Consider the following 22542-nt stretch of genomic DNA (forward strand, 5'->3'; position numbering starts at 1 on the left):
GGGGAGGGCTGGAATCCATTATAGCAATGGGCTAAGGAAGAAAGTAGGGTTCAACTCCTACTTCTCCTCCTAACAATCCTTGTAATCGAGGGCAACTCACTTTGTCTTCCATTGCCTCAGGTACCTACTTACGGGCCGATACAGTAAAAATCGCGGGAGAGCACCTGCTCTCCCAGCACGCGCACAGAACACTCTCCTGTGCACACAATACAGTAATTTAATTAGTTTAAATTAGAGCCGGCGGTAAAAAGAGGCGCTGGAGCGGCGGCTGTCAGCGGGTTTGACAGCCGATGCTCAATTTTGCCAGCGTCGGTTCTCAAGCCCGCTGACAGCCATGGGTTCAGAAACTGGATGCCGGCAAAATTGAGCGTCCGGTTTTCAACCCGCGAGCCTATTTCAAAATTTTTTTTCTTTTTACGTTTTTTAACTTTTGGGACCTCCGACTTAATATCGCCATGATGTTAAGTCGGAGGGTGCACAGAAAAGGTTTTCTGTGCACTTCCCCGGCAGAAATTAACGCCTACCTTTGGGTAGGCGCTAATTTCTAAGCCGCACATTTTACTTACTGAATCGCGCGGGAATACCTAATAGGGCCATCAACATGCATTTGCATGTTGTGGGCGCTATTAGGTTCGGGGGGGGGGGGTTGGACGCGCATTTTCGACACGCTATTACCCCTTACTGAAGAAGGGGTAAAGCTAGTGCATCGAAAATGCGTGTCCAATTGGAGCGCACTGTACTGTATTGGCCTGTTAGATAGTAAGTTCTGTGGGACAGGGAAACCTACAGAATACTTGACACTTTGTAGAATATTGTATATGCATCAAAATATGTATTAAGAGAGAGAGAGAGGTTGGGGGGGGGGGGGGGGAGCACAGATTGCTTCACTTGACCCCAGGGTCTCGCAGAGAATCTTCGATTTATCAAAGTTTCCCCCCCCCCCCCCTTTCTTCAATATCAGTTATAGTCTTGAATCCTATTAGCAGACCTACTACGCTGTAGCGCCCACTAAGAGCTGGTGTACGGCTACAACGAGCATCAGGATGACGAGTCTCTCTCTTTAGGAAAAGCCACACACAATTAAGCAGAATGTTACTATTATTTTCCAGGCTCACTTTTCACATCGCAAGGGAAAGGGTGGCTACTACACGCTACTTGTCTTTGTGTCTTACTGCATTTTTCCACAATATGTCACTGGCCCTGCAAGTGGCCAGGATTTGCATAGCGTCACTTCCTGAAAGGCTTCTCATAGGGTAGTTTCAAAGGCGGAGAAAAGTCGCTACTTCGCATGAGATGCTCCTCCGTGCCCTAATCAAACATGGCTGACAAGCACCTCAGACACCGCCCCCTGACGTATGCACAGCTGGGTCAGCCGGCAGGAAATGGACTGCGCATGCGAGGGACAAGTTAAAGCATGGCAGCGCGAGAAACTGGAGCAGGTTTAGGCTTACTGGTGAGGCGAAAAACACCGGATTCAATATACAGAGGGGGGATAGGGACCAGCGTTATACCAGGTGTGAGATGGGGGGGGGGCAGGCGTTATTCCAGATTCGATTTACTAGAGGATAGCTTTTAGGTTTAATGGGCGTAGGGTATTAAACCTGTTGCGAATCGGTACTTTACAGCTTCTCGTTTTCCTAACGACTCTCTTCTTTCTCCCGCTGTATAGGGCCCAGCTGAAGCAGTAGCTGTAGGGCAGGCACTGTCCCTCCCCGCAGAACGCTATGGAAATGATGTAAGTGGAGCTCTTGAGATCAGTGTGCCCCATGACTACAATTTCGACATCCAAAGACACGCATTCCCTAGCACTCCTGCTCTGGGTATTCACAATTTTAGTTACTGCTCTCCAGTAACATTGGGGCTTGGGGATTTTGTGATACTAGTGTTTGACTGTGGTCGAAGGTGTGAAAAGTACTATAGCTAGAACTCGTTTTAGTGCTGTATGTGAAGAGCAGAAAGACGGTCCTCATAAGTATACCACTGGTTCAGAAATAAGCGCACCCTATTAAACAAAGTTGCTTACCTGTAACAGGTATTCTCTATGGACAACTGGATAAATCAGTCATACCTATTGGTTAAGGATGTGAAGCATAGCCAGTTTCTTATCTATGCCTGCAAAAAGTTTAGGCTTTACTAAGCTTGTACAAGAGCTGCACAGATTTCGTGGTAGTATGAGGTCTCCATTGTATATAGCACTTTATTTATTTTTTTTAATTTAAGCAAACTCTAGGGGAAGGTGGGAAGGGTTGCAGGACTGATTTATCTTGCTGTCCCTGGAGAACACTAGTGACAGATAAGCAACTTTGCTTTCTCCATGTAGAAGCAGGAAAGTCAGTTGCATGTGTGGGGAACCCCTACATAAAAGTTGTTTTGCAGTACCCAAAATTTTATACATCTTCAAGTTTACCTATACAATCTGGGTGATTGTGGGAAGGAGTTAAGGAGAACTTTCTTAAAATATTGAGTGGTCAAACTTGCTATCTTGATAGGAAGCAGCTTCTAGGTAGTAATGAAGTGAAAAGTATGCACACAGTTCCAACTGGTCACTTTTTATATCTATCTATCTTCAATAGCAGAACCCAGCTCTGCTATGAGAGCAGCCATGGCTCTAATACTGGAGGTCTTGACATGACCTGCAACATTAAGCTTGCTTTTACTATAACAAACTGAGTTACAAAAAAAAAAATTAGGAATAAATGGGTTCAGATACAATTTTTACCAAAACTATTTCTATATGTATATGTAAGCTAATGCTGTTGCTGCAGAACTTTGTATACAGTAAGTCACTAATGTCTGGAGCTCACTCTTTCTTCGAGTAGAGCTGATTGCCACCAGGAAGACCATATCTAAGGAAAAATATTTCAGGGGACAAGAACAAGTTCAAAAGGACAACAATGAGATCCCATGACAAAGTAGTTGGTCTTGAGGTTCTTCCATTTAAAACCTTCCATTTCATGAAATGTCACAGGCTTTCCTTATTCCTGAAAAAAAATAGACCACTGTTGTGGTTAGATGAACTTTGACTGAGTTGGTCTAAAGAACTGAACTGGAGAGATGAAGTTCAATAGGGACTAAGACTAATCAGAGAAACTTCTTTTTCACTCAGCATACAATAAAGCTCTGGAATTTGTTGCCAGAGGATGTGGTTAGTGCAGTTAGTGTGGCTGGGTTCAAAAAAGGTTTGGATACGTTCTTGGAGAAGAAGTCCATTAACTGCTATTAATCAAGTTTACTTAGGGAATAGTCACTGCTATTAATTGCATCAGTAGCATGGGATCTTCTTGGTGTTTGGGTAATTGCCAGGTTCTTGTGGCCTGGTTTGGCCACTGTTGGAAACAGGATGCTGGGCTTGATGGACCCTTGGTCTGACCCATCATGGCAATTTCTTATGGTCTTATGCTGCCTGATAAACAGTGCAGAAACTATCTGCACACCAGCCTAAGAATCTCTTCCACTTACATATGTAAGAGGTTGTGGTGGATTGCTTTCTGGATAGTAACAGTATTTGAGATACTACCTCTGAATAGCATATATGTACCTTTCAATAGTTATGCTGTTAGGGCTAGTATGGGCGTAGTTAGATGCAGAAGGATTCTCTAATTCCAGGGAAGGGGATTTGGCTTTTGTATAGAGCTGCAGAAAGAAAAAAAGGTTTCCTGTTCATATCATTTTCACCAGTGTTATTTTGACAAAGTAAAGAAAGATAGGCAAATAAGTGTTTTCCATTCCTTGGGAATCAGTCTTATCTCTGTTTCACTGAGACAGCCTTCTTGGAACAAAAATGTATGAATGTTGTTGTTGAAATCACACACAGCTCTGTTTCCAGGTTTTGGTAATAATGGACAAGTCAGTGTGCTACCCAAGTGCCTAACACCCCTTTGCATATTTCAGATATCCTACTTAGATGACAAACTAACATGCTCTGCTTATCTGGGAGGTTAGTTATCCAGAGAAGAGGCTGTTGTAGTCTCTATTAAGTCCTGATGGCTTCCAAAATGACAGCAGAAGCCATTCTACCTCTTTGCTAACAGAAAACATCAGCATCTGCTTGTCCAGCCCTATTGAATTTTTCTGGACAAATTATGGAATAAGACAAGGTCCGCTCTGAGTCACAGTTCTAGAAGATTGATGGATAATGGCCATGTTGTGGGACTATAGATGGGAAGAGGGAGACAGAGCATAGACCCACAGCACTAAAGAGAAGTACCCATTGTCAAAATTATTTGCTGCACTTGCATGGTGAAGGGCAAACTGACTTAGGGGTTGGCTGTCCAGTTATAAACTTAAGACTCTTCTGGCATTCAGTGTTTTGAGATTCTGAGAATGTTGATTCTGCTGTGAGTACAACATCCAGTAGGATTAGCTCACATGGAATCTTGCCATTGGCAACATGGGTTTAGTTGAGGCCATGCACACCAGTATCAAACTTATGAACTACTGAAAATGTAGAATACGGAGGAGAGTATGTTAGTTATTCTGGGGCTGATGTAATAGCATGTGCCATGGCCAGCGCCCGCTTTAACCCTCAACTGGATGCACGTTTTGGACCTGCATCCATAACCCCCAATGCAATACGGGGATTAGCGTGTCCAGATCACTGCATCGCTAATAGCACTCATCACATGTAAAGTCCATGTAGATAAGGCTGATAGCTAATTCCCGTGATGCAAAAAATTGTCAACATAGCAAATTTTATGCCATACTCAGATGCACTGAAAAAAAATCCTGTTTTCTGCAATTCCTCACAGTATTATAGCAATACTAAGTAGGAGGAACCAAAAAAAGCAGATTGTTTAAAAAAAATTTTTTTTGGAAAACAAAAAACATCTGTACCTGCGGTGGGAGAAAAGAGTCTTAGATTGAGTGTCCATTTTCTCAACCCACTTGACAGACACCTCTTATGTGCCTGATGCCAAGGAGGTGCTAGGGATGCACAAAGTTTCCCTAGCGCCTCCTTTTTTGCACAACCCCTCATTTAAATATTTCAAATCTTTTTTTTATATACCGACGTATAGCAATCTGCCTTCACTCTTGTTTACATGAAAACTTATTACATCGAATTAACATTGGAACAGTATATTACAGTAAATTTTATACTTGAACGAGAGACTTCTTAATTGACCAACTATAACATTTTAACAGAACAATTTCTAACAAGCTAATTGAACGGTATGTTGGGACTGATAGAGTCCGAAATTCGGTAGGCGGGGTGGACCAGATCTTTAACTAAAAGGGTACGTTAGGAGATCGTGGGAGGTAGAGAGATGTGGATAGGAGAGAGGAGAACATTCGACAAGTCTAGTGTGTGTGTGCAACCAGAAATGGGTAATGGGTCATGGTAATTGTATAATACACTTGATTTGGTCGTAGTTATATAGTAACTTCATTTATTTAAAACGGTGACTCCTTTACATCCCCCACAGTTATAGCATACAGTTTGACAGCAGTCCCCTTTTTGACATGGTCCCGTGTTTCGCCTGTCGGCTGCTTCAGGGGGATTCTTAATAAATCTGCTGTCAAACTGTATGCTATAACTGTGGGGGATGTAAAGAAGGAGTCACCATTTGAAATAAATGAAGTTACTATATAACTACGACCAAATCAAGTCTATTGTGCGCTGCTTTGACTGTATAATTTACATTGTAAAGTGCACTTGGAGCTCTGGTTGCTGTGTTTGTGTCATGGTAATTGTATGCCACTTAACCCACGCCATCTCTGAACGTTTGCCTGAATATCCATGTTTTGAGTTTTTTTGAAGGATTTGATGTCGCTAAGTGAGCTTAGGTATTGTGGTAAGGAGTTCCATATGTTTGGTCCTGCTATGGAGAAAGCTCTGTTCCTAGTGTTAGTAAGCTTCGCTAAAGGAAGAGAGGATATGTCTAGGTGTAGTTTGCAGGCGGTTCTGGTTGTTCGTTGAGGTTTGTGTTGCTGAATCATGTTGTTGAGTGCAGTGTTGTCTGCTTTGTGTATAGCATTATGAACTATTGTTAGAGTTTTGAATTTGATTCTTTGCTCGATTGGAAGCCAGTGAAGATTTCTCAGAATAGGGGTGATGTGTTCTGATTTCTTCTTGCTGGTTAGGATTCTGGCTGTGGCGTTTTGTAACAGTTGCAGTGGTTTTAATGTAGATTTAGGTAGGCCAATCAGGAGTGAGTTGCAGTAATCAAGGCTATTGAAAATGAGACTGTAGCACTGTTCGGAATTCATATTGGTGAAGAAGCGGTTTTAGATGTTTCAGGATGTGAAGTTTGTGAAAGCCTTCTTTAGTTTTAGTTGCGATGTTCTTTTTTTAAGTTGAGTTCGTTGTCGATCCAGATGCCGAGGTCCTTTGAGTTTTTCAGTTGGATGTTGATGTTATCGATTTGTAGGGAGTGTATTGGGGTTGTTTGTTCTAAGTTGTTTCTTCCTACGGTATGAGGATGCATTCAGTTTTATTCATGTTAAGGCATAACTTTAGTTGGTTCAGCATGTTTCTAATTGAGATTAGGTGTTTGGCTGCAGTGCTCAGTGCCTCTTCTATTGTGGTGGTTACTGCATTGCACGCCTAGGAGAGGTGGCTGGGCACGTGTTAGGAAAACACTGAGCACCTGTTTTCTGTGCACAAATATTGCATCGACCTCTGTCTGATTAAAAGAAAAACTTTGGCATCCTCAGCGATGAACAGAGTTCCAATTAACTCTATTCCAAGGGTGGGAGATTTGAGTACTAAAGTTTGTAATGAAACCTACCGTGTTTCCCCGAAAGTAAGACAGCGTCTTACTTTCTTTTTACCCCAAAAAGTCCCACTATGTCTTACTTTCAGGGTATGTCTTATATTGGAAAAAACCTGTAAGACATCCCCCGAAAGTAAGACGTAGTGTTCAAAAAAAAATAAATTTTTTTTAAATACCTGTCGGAGGGCCGCGTGGGTCCAGGCGGCTGGCGGCGGGAGCCGGGTGGTCGCGTGTTAAATCTAGGCCGCGGGCGGGTGGGCGCTTGTTCCAGGCGGCGGGGGGACGCGCGTTAGTTCGAGACGGCCGGCGGGCGGCCTCGTGTTACATCTAGGCCGGGTCGCACAGGCGCGCATTCATTCACTACCGGTGGGGGCTGCCTCGGCAGCCCCCACCGGCAGTGAATGAATGCGCGCACAGGCCCACAGCGCCTGTGCGACCCCTGCGATTCGGCGCTGGGGGCTGCCGGTGGGGGCGCTCAAGGCAGTCACATGCTGTCACAGCATGTGACTGCCTTGAGCGCTGAAAGCAGCCCCCACCGGCAGCCCCCAGCGCCGAATCGCAGGGGTCGCACAGGCGCTGTGGGCCTGTGCGCGCATTCATTCACTGCCGGTGGGGGCTGCCGGGGGGGGCTGCCGAGGCAGCCCCCACCGGCAGTGAATGAATGCGCGCCTGTGCGACCCGGCCTAGATGTAACACGCGGCCGCTCGCCGCCCGCCGGCCGTCTCGAACTAACGCGCGCCCACCCGCCCGCGGCCTAGATTTAACACGCGACCACCCGGCTCCCGCCGCCAGCCGCCTGGACCCACGCGGCCCTCCGACAGGTATTTAAAAATAAATTTTTTTTGAACACTACGTCTTACTTTCGGGGGATGTCTTACATTAGCCGACCCCCCTAAAATTCCCACTACGTCTTACTATCAGGGGTGTCTTACTATCGGGGAAACACGGTAGCAACTGCATTACAATGTTTAGAGCTTGCATCATGTAAGACTGGGCCTTGCTCCTGAGCAGTCATCTAAGGGAATGCAGTATGTAACCCAAGCAGATTTGGTTCCAGCTCATCACAAAGAGGGTTAGTTGTCCCTGCATTACACCTGAGGCCTGTCCCTACTTCAGGGTACTGAAACTGTTTGCTATAGGGAGTCAAAAAGGTTTAGGCTGAAGTGTTTTTTTTTGTTTTTTTTTTACTTTTGGCTCATAACTCTTCTGCTCCAGCAATCACAGAGGAACAATCTCTTATTATAACAACTGATCTTTCTGGAGAGGAGCATGGAAACTTTGTTTCTTGTGGGGGATCTCTTATTGCAGATGATACTGCTTATAATGTGGAACAGTGACCCTTGATGAGGTCCATAGTTTCATTAACCATACTACCAAAAAGATTCTTCTCTGTGCCAGAAACATCAGCTAGTGGCTTGTGCACATTTTCTCTCTGTTGTAAGTTCAGCATTGGAGTCCAGCTCCAATGAATGTTCTGCTTTGGAAGCAGACCAATAGGGGAAGGGAAAAATGCAGGCTGATAAATGTACATGAGCCTGTCTCAACAAAACTCTTCCAAGATGGAGGAGACAAGTCCCTGTCAGCAGCTGAGCAACTCCTAAGAGAAGAGCTCAAATGATAGTGATGAGTGGCTCTCCCTAAAAAAGGATTCCACCACAGGCTGTACCTGAATTAAGACTGGACGGATAGCAGGTGGCTCAAATTTACACTAGCCAGAACGATACATTCTAATTTTTTTTCATAGAGACTATGCAGAACAGCTATATTGGATAATGTCTTCCTCTATCACTAAAGGTGACAGGTCTTGAGGATACAAAAGCTGGAATAGACAAAGTGTGGAGGTAGCAAAGACATTCCAGATTCACTTGGCATTGGCAACATCTACTCTATGGCATGGATAATGATGCACTAGGCATCAAGATGGGGCCTTTGAGCTCTTGGCACTTAGGCTGCCCTGCTTCTTTCTTGAAGGGTGAGCTGGGACTGGTAGGCTGCAAAAGCTTCAAGGTCTAAGTCTGCTGCCTGCCATCAAAGGCTCACTCCATTGCTAGACCCTGCCTCATCCAGGGTAATCTGAGAGCAGATGTATTTAAAAGTGCAGCTTTACACACCCGCGGGTGTTGTCTTTGTAGGGGGAGGCTGGAGAGGCTTTGATGGCTTCCCCTCCGGCCCTATCGACCTCTCTCTCCCCCTAATGGTGAGGGTTCCTCTGAATCCGGCAGCCTTCAGGGACCCGGATATGCCGTCAAGAGGGGCGTGTGCCGATGTTGCTGATGCTTCACGATCCCGTGCAGGGCCAGAACATTCAATGGAGGAGATGCCAGTAGAGTTCCTGATGTGGGCTGTGCCGGCTCACCAATGGAGGGAACTGTTTGGACCCAGGCTGAATCTGCCTCCATCCCAGCTATAAGACCCTACCCTGGTAAAACCCAATTTAATAATGTCTGATTCTATATGGGATGAAAGAGAAAATCTTGGAACCTCAATTTCCCTGCAATTGAACTCTGTTGTGGACAGAATTGTTAATGAAACTAGAGTTAATCTCTTGGAAACATCAAATGACTATCTCCAAAAAGGAAATGAGGAAGTTTAAACAAGATGAACAAGAGTTGAACCTACCCAGGATATAGTTATAAAATAAAATCAGCTTTTGCATAATCAACTTGAGAATTTAGAAAATATAAATGGAGATTTTTCCCATGTATTATAAATTTTCCTAAAATCCTACCTATGTCTGTAAAAGAAATATCTTATAGAAATTTTCAAGAATCCAGAGATGGCGATAATTTTATCTAAATCATATTACATACGTCCCTTCAAGAGGCAAGAAAATCAAGCAGGTTCCCAGGGTATGGATTCCCTAATTCCAAATATGGTTACATCTCAACTTCTGGAAACATCGCATGGTGCCCTTGTGGAAGCAGCCACGATGTTGGTCACCTTTGCCCTTGAACTTGATAGTGATTGGGTCCTGAGCTTATTCTCCAGGCATAGTTCTGAACTTTTTCTTTACTTCAAAATTAGGGTATACCCTGATGTTTCCAGACAAAAAGAAGAGGCAACAATTCTTATTGATACGACCCAGAGTTACACAGATTGGGGCCTTTTGTGTCCTAAAGTTTCCGTGTAAATGTCTTCCAAAATATAAGGGTCTTTCCTATGTTTTTCTTACTCCTTCTCAATTAGCCTTTTTTTCTTAGTGTAAACTGATTTTGCAGCCTAGGGGGGTAATGAGTAGCTTAGCCTGATCCTCTTTTAGAAGGGTGAGTACCTTTTAAATTATACAACCTGTTATATTGGCACTGCTTTTTCTTTTTAATTTATTCCCCCTTAGGGGGTTTCTTTGAAATTTTGATATTGGATCCCCTATTGTGGACTTATGGAATTGAATGATTGTATTCCTCATTTTTCTATTGTTTTTTTCTTCTTCTCCTTTTCTGTCCAAGATTTTTTTTGAAAATTGCATTAAAAAAAAAAAGCCCTGCAGGTTGTGCCACAAACTCAACTCCCCACTGGAGGAAGAGGCTTTGTCTATGTTGAGTCCACTGCTGTTTTTGACCTAGAAAACAAATTAGACCATGACAAAGTTCAGTGGTCTTGACTGAGAATTAATCATGATATTAAAAACAATGTGCTTTTACTGTGAGACATATTTCTCTCATTCAAGACAGCACTTTTATTTATTTATTTATTATTTTTATATACCGACATTCATCTCAATTGAGATCACACCAGTTTACATTCAGGTACTGTAGGTACCTTGAACCCTGCTGTACTGTAGGTACATTCAGTACTGTACTGAATGTACCTACTGTAGGTACATTCAGGTACTGTAGGTACCTTGAACCCTGCTGTACTGTAGGTACACTTGAACCCTGCTGCCTTTCTCTTGGCCATAGAGGGATGGAGAGTCATCTAAATTGGAGACACATTTTGAAGAGGGTGAAAAGAGGTACAGCTTCCTGTTAGAACATAAATACCATACTGGGTCAGATCAAAAGTCCATCAAATTGAGCATCCTGTCTCCAACAGTGACCAAGCCAAGTCACAAGAACAGGCTAGGATCCCAAAGAATAGATCTAGTCCTCCTTGATCATACTTAGGATAAGCAGTGGATTCCCTAAGGCTACATGGCTAATAGTGGTTTCTAGACTTTCCCTCCAGGAACTTGTCCAAACCCTTTTTAAACCCAGTTCAGTCCAGACTTCTGAGTTTTGCCTCTCTGCCAGCAGATGAAGAAAGTTTCACTGACTGTACATAATTCAGTGTGCGACCTGCAGTCCTTTAGTATTTCTCTGTCTCCAGCAGATGGTGTAAAAGCTGCAGTCTAGAGAGAGAAAAAAAGGCAGAGAAAAAAAATGATTAAAAGAATTTCTGTATCCTCACAGGGTGCTGTGATGTCCTGATAGGGCAACCCCCCCACACCCAGTTTGAGGCAGATGAGCAAGGGGTTGGTGACCCTTCTGATAGCTCAGTCCGGAGGTCCATGGGTTGGACATCTGGTGGTCTAGATCCCTCATTCCCCACAAGACAGTGGTGGAACCTGTAGGCGGAGCGAGAAGTATCCCTTTTATATGGTTGGTCCTAGCCTGGGTTGCTAAAGTTTGGTGAAAGAAGACTGATATAACCAGTGGTCTAGCTTTTTTCTGATCTGCCATGGGGCCTGTGCTCCTGAACAGGAAACCCTGCACCAAAGGAAAGTATTGGTTTCTATGTATCTTTCTTCTCAGAGTAACAAAAAACAAATGAACAAGGAATTAGTTAAAAGTAATCTGTGCAGCAGTGGGGAGCTCATCAGGGTTTTTCAGCAGCTTCTCTGACTGCAGAGGAGATGGGGTATTGGCTCTGTGACGCTGAGGGACTGTTCCCCTGCGTGCCGTTGCATTTAGCCCCCATTTGGCCGTGTGTTTTAGATGCGCTATTACCCCTTATAGCGAGGGCAGGCGTTAAGTTCTAGGAGACCCTGAAAAGTGTACAGCAAAGCAGAAAAATACAAAATCGTGTGCCCAGGAAAGGTGCCTGGGTGCACATCAGGAGAGCGGGTGCTCAACTCAGAGTGCCGGCTCTCCCGCACCTCTTATTGAATCGGCCTGAGTGTGCAGCAAGTGTCATGGCCATACCGGTAGGACGAGCCTCACGGGTGATGGGATCTACCGCTGAGGCTTTTCCCATCAGCATAGAAACAGCCATTTTCGATTTCCTAGCAGTTGTCAGCAGGAGAGACAGTGGAACCCCTCCTCAACTATTGCCAGCGGTTCCCTGACCAGCAGAGGTGCAGAGAGGCACTTGCAGTGAGTTGTCTCTTGTTCTGGTAAATGCTGGCTCTCGGCTGGTCAAGAGGCCTGAGCTGTTGAGAAGCTCTTTAGGCCTTTGATGATTTTCGGTGCCAGATGTTGAACCGATCTGAGCCTAAACATGCTGAAGGTGTAGACAGGCTTTGCTTGGCAGCATCATAGGCTGCAGTTCTTTTCCCGTGTGTAGGCATATGCGCATTCTCATGCGGTGGTTGCATCCGGAGGGACCTGTGTGCATAAGGCTGTGGTTTAGATTTGAGCTTGAATTTGCGTAGGTACTTATGACTGTAAGGCCGTGACCTAGACTGGAGTGCCTGTTTGCATGGGTACTTGTGTGCAGAAGGCTCCAACCTAAACTTGAGCACGTATTGTGGGTGTACAATTGCGACTTAGTCTTTTACGCATCCTGGAAGGGTGTGCGCGTATGCACAGGAGGCAGCCTAGAGCCAAAGTTCAGGAGAGCTAAGGGCTGGGGACAAAAAGGTCCAAGTGCCTTGCTAGTTGTGAGGCTTGCCATCTTATAGCAATACAGTCCTCTCTGTGTCAACGCTATTTAGATGCTCAAAGCAATTTGAGTACTACAGCTTTTGCCCCATGTTGGAACATCCCCTCGGCCTGTGGCATCTATGGAAGGGGGACAAAGTGGGAGACAAGGCAACAGTCAGTTCTCCTCCTCCCTTGTTCGTGAGGCTAGAAGCTTCCCTGAGAGAGCAAGGTTTGCCTATGGGCTCCAGTATAAATCCATTCTCCTCCTCCTGGGTGGAATGTTTCCAGGGACTGCAGACCTTTCTGCAGGGACACTCACCGAAGGTGAAGCAACCTCTGATTGTAGAGATTGCATGCTTAGGCTTCCCAATTGTCACTCAGGGCAGGCAAATGCCACAGGGAGGCTGCCACTGGTAATGTTTTAAAGGGGTGTGGATTATGAGCCATAGGAGGATTCTGATGGGGAATTGACTCTCACCTCTAGAAGAGGGAGAAATTGCATAGGATTGAGAGCAGCTTCAGACTCTGCTCGGATTTTTTCTTTTTTCACAGAGATGGCTTCCTGAATTGGTTCAGACCCTGAACACAGTGTGGCTGGAGGTCAAGTTTGAGTTAAGCATCCTGGTTTTTTCCCCCCCTGTATCCAAATTCAAGAGAGATTGTATTTAAAGAAGGTAAATGTGGCTCTCAAGGTTCCCCGTTTCCGCATGGAAACTGAGGTCTACCTCCGAGTTCCATCATAGTGGCATTATGGAAGGGAGAGTTCTTGGCATCTCTTGCCTTGACAGAGGTGTATCTGCACATAGCCAATCGGGCTGCAGCACTAGAGATTCCTGAGGTTCACTGTCCTAAGGGAATATTTTTGGTTTCAAGCCTTTCCCTTCGGCTGGTGATGGTTGCACATACCTTCACCAATGTGATGGTGGTGGGGGCAGCTGCAATGCAGAAGAAGAATGTGTTGGTGCATCCATGTCTGGCTCGTTCATGCAAAATCAGAGGACCTCGGACACTGAGTACAAAAAGTACTGATGTGTTTGAAGTCTCTAGGATGGGTGGCGAACCTAGCAGCAAGCCATTTAGTCCTCTTCCAAACTCTGGCATATTTGGGAGCTCAGTTTGATACACTGGCAGAGAGTGTTTTTCACGGAAAGATACTGCTGAAATTGTAGAGTCAGATTAGGCTTCTGCTAGCACTTTCAGTGTTCAGGATCTGGTACTATTTACAGGTCCTGGGTTCTATGTCATTGCCATTGGAATTAATGCTTTGGATGTTTGTTCCTGTGTCCTCTGCAGGGGCTGTTATCACCTGCTTGAATCTGTTATTGGAAGAGTTTCATCTTCCTCTACTGTTAGTGGGAGAAGCCAAGGACAGTTATGTGGTGGCTTATTTGCACCAATCTCTAGTGTGGTGTGGAATTGAAGGTTCCGAATTGGGTAAGGGTCACTATCAATGCAAGCCTCTCTGGATGGAGGGTGGTGTGGCAAGATCAGTGATCAAAACAGAAGACCAAGGTCTATCAATCTGTTAGAGATGAGGGGTATATTTTGCGTTGCTTGCCTCTCTGCCAAGGTTACATGGCCATCCAGTATAGATCCTATTAGACAATGTAATGATGGTGGCTTACATCAACTGTTGAGGCGGAACCAAAAACCATTCAGTGGCTCGAGGGGAGCCAGAAGTTGATTCTCTGGGCAGAACATCACTTGGAGCGGCTGGCAGAATCTTGCACTGCTGGAGTGAACAACGTTCAGGCAAATTTTCTCAGTTTGAGAAAGTTAGACCGTGGGGAATGGGAGCTATTGGCGACAGTGATGTCTCAGTCTCAGAAGATGGGGGTATCCCGACCAGACAGAACACCAAGGCTTCGTGGTTTTACAGCCACTGAACAGAACATGGTATGGAAGGAATCTAGGTCTGGTGCTGCCGTTGGCTTAAGGGATACTTTTGCTTCCCTCCGTAGACAAGGGATTATGACAGCTAGAGAAACATCCGGGCAACATGATCGTGGTAGCTCCAGAGTGGCCACTTTGACCATGCATCCCAGATCTGATCAACATGGCCATAAACAAGCCCTTGACGTTTGGACATCTGTCAACTTTTCCACCAGGGCCCAATATTTTCGGGTCAGGGAGCTCACCTCTATCTCGCGGTTTTGCTTCTGAAAGATGACTGAGATGGAGGGGATATTCCGAAGTGGTTATTTATACTTTATTGCAAGTTAGGCGACCTTCTACATCCTTGAAGTATATGCGAATTTGGAGGATCTTCAAATCCTGGTCTGCTGTTGACGGAGTGTAGCCTTAGCCTGTTCAGTCTATGGTATCACATATTTTGGCCTTTCTACAGAAAGGTTCTGGTCAGACTGGTCTTTAGCTCTCTGAAAGTCCAGGTAGCGACACTGGGTTATCTCCAGGGTAAGGTGCAAGGGTATCCTCTGTCCGCACATCCAGATGTTTATACTATTCCTTCGGGGAGCTAAGAACTTGTGTCCTCAGGTGCGGAACATTTGTCTGTCTTGGAATCTGAATCTAGTCCTCCGAGGATTGAGTGAGGCTTGGTTTGAACTAGTAAAGAGAGCCACAGTTAAGGACTTGATTCTGAAAGTGGTTTTCTTGGTGGCTATTTGTTCAGCAAGGAGAATTTCAGAGCTTCAAGTGCTGTCGTATTGAGATCCCTTCGTCGAGATATCCCATTCAGGGGGTAGTTTTATGCATGATGCCTTCTTTTCTGCCTGAGGTAGTCTCGGCGTTCTGTCTTAGTTGAGCTTCTAGTTTTTCCAGATTTGGATTCTTCTATGCCTACCGTGGGGGAGCTTAGGCTCTTAGATGGGGGGTGTGCATTATTGACATATCTAAAGGTCACTTATGATTTCCTTAAATCTGAGTACAAAGAAGAGAAGTAAGGTGTCCAAAGAAGAGAAGTAAGGTGTCTAAGGCTACAATTGGGTAGTGACTGAAGGAAGTGATAATCAACTTGCATTGCTAAAGGGTGCTGGCTGCTGGGGGATTTAGGGGTGCACTTATTGTGTTCTCAGGTAACTTCCTGGGCTGAGTCATAACAGGTGTCTTCTCATGAAATTTGCTGGGTGGCTATGGGAAGTTATTGCACACTTTTGCTAGGCATTATTACTTGATGTCAGGCTCCGGATTGCATGTGCTTTGAGTGTGTTCTACAAGCAAAACTCTCCAGGTCTTACCTGAGTTAAGGGGAGCTTAGGTACATAGAAACATAAATGATGGCAGAAGAAGACTAAACGGCCCATCCAGTCTGCCCAGCAAGCTTTTGCACTTTTTTTTCTCACATACTTATCTGTTTCTCTTGGCTCTTAGAATAAAAAAAAGTTACTATTTCCCTTCCACCCCCACCATTAATGTAGAAAGCAGTGTTGGACCTGCATCTAAGTGAAATAGCTTAATTTAGTTAGGGGTATTAACCACTGCACTAAGCAAGCTACACCCATGCTTATCTGTTTATTCAGACTATGTAATTCAGTCCTTGTTGATTGTTGCCTGAATATAGATCCACCTTTCTTCATTCCCCCCTGCCATTGAAGCAGAGAGCCATGCTGGCTATGCATTGAAAGTGAAATATCAGACTTGCTCCCCTGCCATTGCAGCAGAGGGCTATGCTAGATATGCGTGAATTGTCAAAAATTTCCTCCCCTGCCGTTGAAGCAGAGAGCTATGCTGGATTTGCGTTGAAAGTGAAGTAACAGGTATTTTTTTGGTTTGGGGTAGTAACCGCCGTAACAAGCAAGCTACTCCCCTGCTTTTGTGGTTGCAAATCCTTTTTTCCACATTTCTTCTTGCCGTTGAAGCACATAGCAAGGATGAAGTCGCATTATTGAATAAGGATATTCATCTCCAGGTATTAGCCAACATTCCCTCAAGCCACCCCCATGCCTCTTGTCTTCATTCACATCCTCTAGACCAGTGGTTCTCAACCCTGTCCCTGGAGACCCCCCAGCCAGTCGGGTTTTCATGATATCCACAATGAATATGCATGAGAGAAAATTTGCATATTATGGAGGCAGTGCATGCAAATTTTCTCTCATGCATATTCATTGTGGATATCATGAAAACCCGACTGGCTGGGGGGTCCCCAGGACAGGGTTGAGAACCACTGCTCTAGACTTTATGGATCCACAGTATTTATCCCACACCCTTTTGAAATCCTTCACAGTTTTGGTCTTCACCACTTCCTCCGGAAGGGTGTTCCAGGCATCCACCATCCTCTCTGTGAAGAAATACTTCCTGACACTGGTTTTGTGTCTTCCTCCCTGGAGTTTTAAATCGTGACCCCCCTGGTTCTGCTGATTTTTTTGCAACGGAAAAGGTTTGTTGTTGTCTTTGGATCATTAAAGCCTTTCAAGTATCTGAAAGTCTGTATCATATCACCTCTGCTTCTCCTTTCCTCCAGGGTGTACATATTTAGATTCTTCAATCTCTCCTCATAAGTCATTTGATGAAGACCCTCCACCTTTTTGGTTGCCCTTCTCTGTTCCGCCTCCATACTGTCTCTGTCCCTTCGGAGATATGGTCTCCAGAACTGAACACAGTACTCCAGGTGAGGCCTCACCAAGGACCTTTACAAGGGGATAATCACTTCCCTTTTCTTACTTGATATTCCTCTCTATGCAGCCCAGCATTCTTCTGGCTTTAGCTATCGCCTTGTCGCATTGTTTCGCCGACTTCAGATCATTAGACACTATCACCCCAAGGTCTCTCTCCTGCCCCGTGCACATCAGCCCTTCTCCCCCCATCGAATACAGTTCTTCCGGATTTGCACACCCCATATGCATGACTCTGCACTTCTTGGCATTGAATCTCAGCTGCCATATCTTCGACCACTCTTCCAGTTTCCTTAAATCCTGTCTCATTCTCTCCACTCCTTCCAGCGTGTCCACTCTGTTGCAGACCTTAGTGTCATCCGCAAAAAGACAAACCTTACCTTCTATCCCGTCCGCAATGTCGCTCACAAAGATATTGAACAGGACCTGTCCCAACACCGACCCTTGTGGCACTCCGCTCAACACCGCTCTCTCTTCAGAGTAAGTTCCATTTACCATCACATTGACTTCTGTCCGTCAACCAGTTTTACAATCCAGGTCACCACCTTGGCACTCACTCCTAAGCTTCTTATTTTATTCACCAGTCTCCTGTGCGGAACCGTATCAAAAGCTTTGCTGAAATCCAAGTAGATGACAGAGTGCTCTTCCTTGATCCAATTCCTTGGTTACCCCAGTCAAAAAAGTCAATCAGATTTGTCTGACAGGAATCTTCCCCTGGTGAATCCATGCTCCTCTGGTCCAGCAATTCTTCCGACTGTAGATAGCTCACCATTCCTTCTTTTAACAGAGACTCCATTACTTTTCCCACCACCGATGTGAGGCTAACCGGTCTGTAATTACCAGCCTCTTCTCTATTTCCACTCTTGTGAAGCGGGATCACCACCGCTCTTCTCCAGTCACTCGGCACCACTCCTGTTTCTAGGGATCTATTGAACAGGTCACACAGCGGACCCGCCAGTACATCTCTGAGCTTGGACTAATCTGGGTCCATACAGGGAAAGGAAAATTGGTTCTTACCTAATTTTCGTTCCTGTAGTACTACAGTTCAGGCCAGATATTCCCCCCCCCCCCCCAATTTACTAGGGGGCGGGGGATGTTTAAAGTCCACCACTCGTACTGTCACTTTGGTATATAGTGCGGAATTGTTGGAGGTTTTCTATGCTGATCGCTTATGTTTAATTTGGGAAACAAGTTTTCCATTACTCTGGAGTAACTTTCAACCTTCTTCTGACTCGTTGGAGGGAGGGAGTTTGCTTAGAAATGTATGGTTGTTGCTGTCATCTTGGTTGGGTACAGCTCAGTAGTGAGGGAACTGCAGGTGGCATACTGGGTTAATGTACAGTGTCAGTGAAACTTTCTCTGTTTCCATCTGCTGGCAGGGAGGCAAAAGCAAACGAGTCTGGACTGATCTTGGCACTACAGAAATGAAAATTAGCAGGTAAGAATATCAAATTTTCCTATGCTATTTTTCCACATCCTCTGAAAACAATTTCTGTACTTTAAGTGTATGCTGCATGAAAAAAAACTATTTTAAAAGTGCTACCCACTACCTTTCATGGAGTGTCCCATTGTACTATTAGAAAGGGTAATAGAGAACAGTTATTTACCTATTCTACCTACTCATGATTTCAAAGACCTTTACCATCTCTTCTCCAGGTTGATGAGCCTTAAAATGTTTAGTTTTCTCAGTGGGGAGCTATTCCCACTGATAATCATATTGGGCACCCTTCTCTGCACTTTTGCCTGTTCTGCTATAATTTTTTTAGATGGGGCATCCAGACCACAAAATACTCGTGTGGTTGCACCATGGCTCTATAGAGAGCCATTATGATATCTTCTGTTTTATTTTCCATTCTTTATAAAAGGAAAGATTCAGCAAGATATGTTTAAAAGCAAAAAACAAAACCCTGTGTTTCCTCATGCCCAAATGAAGACAGCAGTGAGGACCCCTTTTACTTGCTCCACAGAAGAAAAAAAGACTGAGGCTGTAGGGATGTTACAGCACCAGACAGCATGTGCAACCATTGCACATACTCAGAGCTTAAACTTCTAACTGCAGTTAGGGAACTACCTCTGCTCAATATAGTTTATATCATCATCCTATGTGTGACTGACTTTACCTGCTTGTCTATGGAGAACCTAGGGCTTCCCAAAGCTATGATGACCCCACACCAGTCAGATTTAAGATATTCTCAATGAATAAGCACAGAATAAAGCTGCATATACTAGGTTTCCACTGTTTGAAGCTTGTGGATCCTATTTTTTTTTATTCTTTTTCTACAGTCCAACATTGAAATGATGTGGGCAGTGAAAGCTTATCAGCATGCAGAAGTCTATTTTAATGTAAGTCCCTGCAGATGAGCAACTTGTACTGAAGATAGGGACACTTGGGTTTCAAGCAATTGATATTTTTTACTAGAGGAGGGAACGGAACAAGATAAAGGTGGAAACTGTAAATTCGCAAAGGCCAGGGTACACAGGCTACAAAAGGTAGTAGCAGGGCCTGGGTGCACTGCATATAGTTATGAAAGAGCCAGAAGGAAGGATCAAGTAGGGGCATTGTAAGTAAGAGGGTAGAAAACAAAAACACTGCGAGTATATTGGGGGGGGGGGGGGGGGGGGGGGGGGGGGGCTGAGCCATTAAGGACAAAGAGCACTGGCAGGTGGAAATTAGGCATGCTGCACAGTAGTGACAAGCAGGGTTTATGGAGAAGTGGTATAATGCATAGGATAAGGTGGAAAGTTGGGGGGGCATACTGTACATGGAGAGTCAGAGGCAGGCTTGGGGGAGGGGGGACTCACCCTCTGCTGTGGTGGGCTTATTGTTTGTTTTTCTTGTAGCTGATCTCTTCTGTTGACCCCAAACTTCTGAAACTTACCAAGGTTGATGATCTCATCTATACCGAGTTCAAGGCCTGCTTGGTGACCTGAGATAGATATCCTAGACCCAGAAGAGCTGAAATCTGAACAAGCCAAAGCGGTAATATGTTCTATACATAAGTTCATTTGGAGGTAGATTATGACAGACTGTATGCCATTATTTGCATTTCCTCTATTTACAGAAACAAAATCTCATGGTCCTTGCTGGTGTGAGGTTTCTGTTCTGAGTCAAATACCAGTATTCTGCACTTTGTTTCATCTTACGAAGACGAGTAGTTGCTTTTGATTGACTTGGGGAGGGGGAACTGGCTCAGTGGTGCGATGGAGGTGGTTTTAATTAAATGCCTTCTGATCTTACCAGAAATGGAGACCATTTTGTATTCGATTTGATGGGATTGTTGAAGATTTCAATTATGGTACACTGCTGCGTCTTGACTGCACCAGAGATTACACAGAGGAGAACACCATCTTCGGTGAGTTTATGCCAGTAGGGTGGCCTTTTCTGTCACAGCACTGATGCAGCTGTGGCAACATGTTTGGTGGGTGCATTTTTAAGAGCCAATGATATGTAAAGTCAGCACCCGCTTTCCTAATGTGTTCATGGCGCCCACAAGGGGGGGTGCTATGCAATACCCAAATTAGGGGGTCACGCTAGCCACAGCTGCTGGTTTTGAAGACCAAGGCTAGTAAACTCTGCTTCTGTTTCATAACCGGCTGTCTGCCAGTAATGAAAATGGCTGCTGGTTATGAAAACAAAACGCTGAGTTTACTGGCCTTGGTCTTTATAACTCAGCTGAGTTAATTTTACTTAAGAAAAGTAGTACAGAAAAGCAGTTTTTTCTGCTTTTTTCTGTACTTTTTACCTGCGCTCAGGTATTAACACCTGCTGCAGGCAGGCATTAATAGCTGAGTGATAACTGTGTTGGAGAGGCACATGTATCTTTTTGCATTGGAGTGAATGAGTAATAGGCTCATTCACATGCATTTGCCTGTGATGAGCACTATTACATTCACTCCATGGCCACGGATTAAATAGGCACTAATCCCCCTATTGCATTAGGGGGTGGATTAGCGCTATTTAACCTGCGTTGGAGTGCGGGTTATACAGTGTGCTCGGCTGAGTGCAATGTATTGCATTGATCTCTTAGTATTTTCAGCTTTGAAATACTTTACAATTTCCAGACCCCTCTCTAAAGAACATCATGTTTTCCTTTTTAAAGTATTTGTTTGGGAATGAGACTTTACATTATTAGTTACTAAATGTGATTTAGCCATAGCTATAATTAGATTAGGGAGGAGAACTCACTCCTCTTGAGACTGTTTCTGGTATAGTATACAGTAATGCTCTATCTTTTTCACAGCCACCAGGATACAGTTTTATGGTATTGAGATAGCACGGAACAGAGAAGGTTACAACAGTCAAGTCTTCAACCGTGGCAAGCCAGGGGTGAAAGATACATCAGGCTAAAGACTGGCTACATAATCTCATGCTCTTGTAAGAGGAGAGGGGATTGATCAAACAATTTCTCTCAAATGGTTTCTGTCAATGGTTGGATTTTACTGGAGCCAGAGTTAATTGGAAAATGGTGTGTACCTCTCTTTCGCAAGCATCTCCTGAAAATAGATAGAATCTGTGAGGACTTATCACGTCAGAAGCAGCCAATGCCTTCTTTTGGAGGCCAAGGTGCATAAGTAAACAGCTCAGTTCAGTACACCCAGCTTTTGTCTGGGTGCAGTAATATTTTATTTAAAAGTTATGTCATTGTCTAAACCCTGGTTTACAATTAAAAATGTTAATTCTAAATATCAAGCTGCTCTGTTGTAGCTGGTTCTAGTCTGAGTGGAGTACAATTCCTGTTTTTCCAAAGAACAGATTGATAGTTAAGGGGCAGAATCTGAGGTGAGCATGACAGGGATAGTCACAAAAAACAGTTGCTTACCTGTACCAGGTGTTTTCCTAGGACAGCAGGATGTTAGTCTTCACACTCCATCATTGGATAGAGCCCAGCATGGAAACCTTAAGTCAAAGTTTTTAGAACTTTAACTGGCACACTGAGCATGCTCATCATACCACTATCCATGTAGGCTCCCTCTCCAATCTCAAACTACAATTATGAAAACAAAATAAATACAGGAGAAACCCCACGCTGGGATAGCAGCCAGGTTTCTTGAGGACTAAGATCCTGCTGTCCTAGGAGAACACATGTTACAGATAAGCAACTCTGCTATCTTATAGGACAAGCAGGCTGGTAGTCCTCACACACATGGGTGAATCCCTAGATCCAGGCTGTTCCTGAACAACAAGACAGAGCAACATGCACCCAACTAGGTGGCAACAGGCACAAAAATACTGGTGCTGTTGGTAACAGGAGACAACCTGAACAATGGGCCACGGGTAGAAAGAGTTGGTTTCACAGCTGAAAGATTCCGGAGGACAGACTGGCTGAAGCTGCTATGGTGTCAGCCATCCCTATTCCAACAGGAGATGGCAGCGAAGATGTGTAGAGAACTCCACATTACAGCCGTGCAGATCTCAGCCATGGGTCTGCTCAAGTGGGCCACTGAAGCAGTCATGGCTCTGACAGAGTGAGCCTCGGC

General features: G+C 44.6%; 1 protein-coding gene across 1 annotated transcript; it reads left to right on the forward strand.

Annotated features, from left to right (window-relative positions):
• Positions 1 to 1326: 1326 nt before the first annotated feature.
• On the forward strand, positions 1327 to 21757 carry PBDC1 (polysaccharide biosynthesis domain containing 1). The gene is given in 7 exon segments (XM_029603862.1): positions 1327 to 1453; positions 1670 to 1735; positions 19348 to 19407; positions 19906 to 19986; positions 19988 to 20044; positions 20306 to 20417; positions 21306 to 21757. Coding segments are annotated over 7 exon segments (522 nt in total). The 5' UTR covers positions 1327 to 1414; the 3' UTR covers positions 21413 to 21757.
• The last annotated feature ends 785 nt before the right edge of the window (positions 21758 to 22542 follow it).

Source organism: Rhinatrema bivittatum, chromosome 5 (assembly GCF_901001135.1).
Source record: "Rhinatrema bivittatum chromosome 5, aRhiBiv1.1, whole genome shotgun sequence".
Taxonomy (NCBI): Eukaryota; Metazoa; Chordata; class Amphibia; order Gymnophiona; family Rhinatrematidae; genus Rhinatrema; species Rhinatrema bivittatum.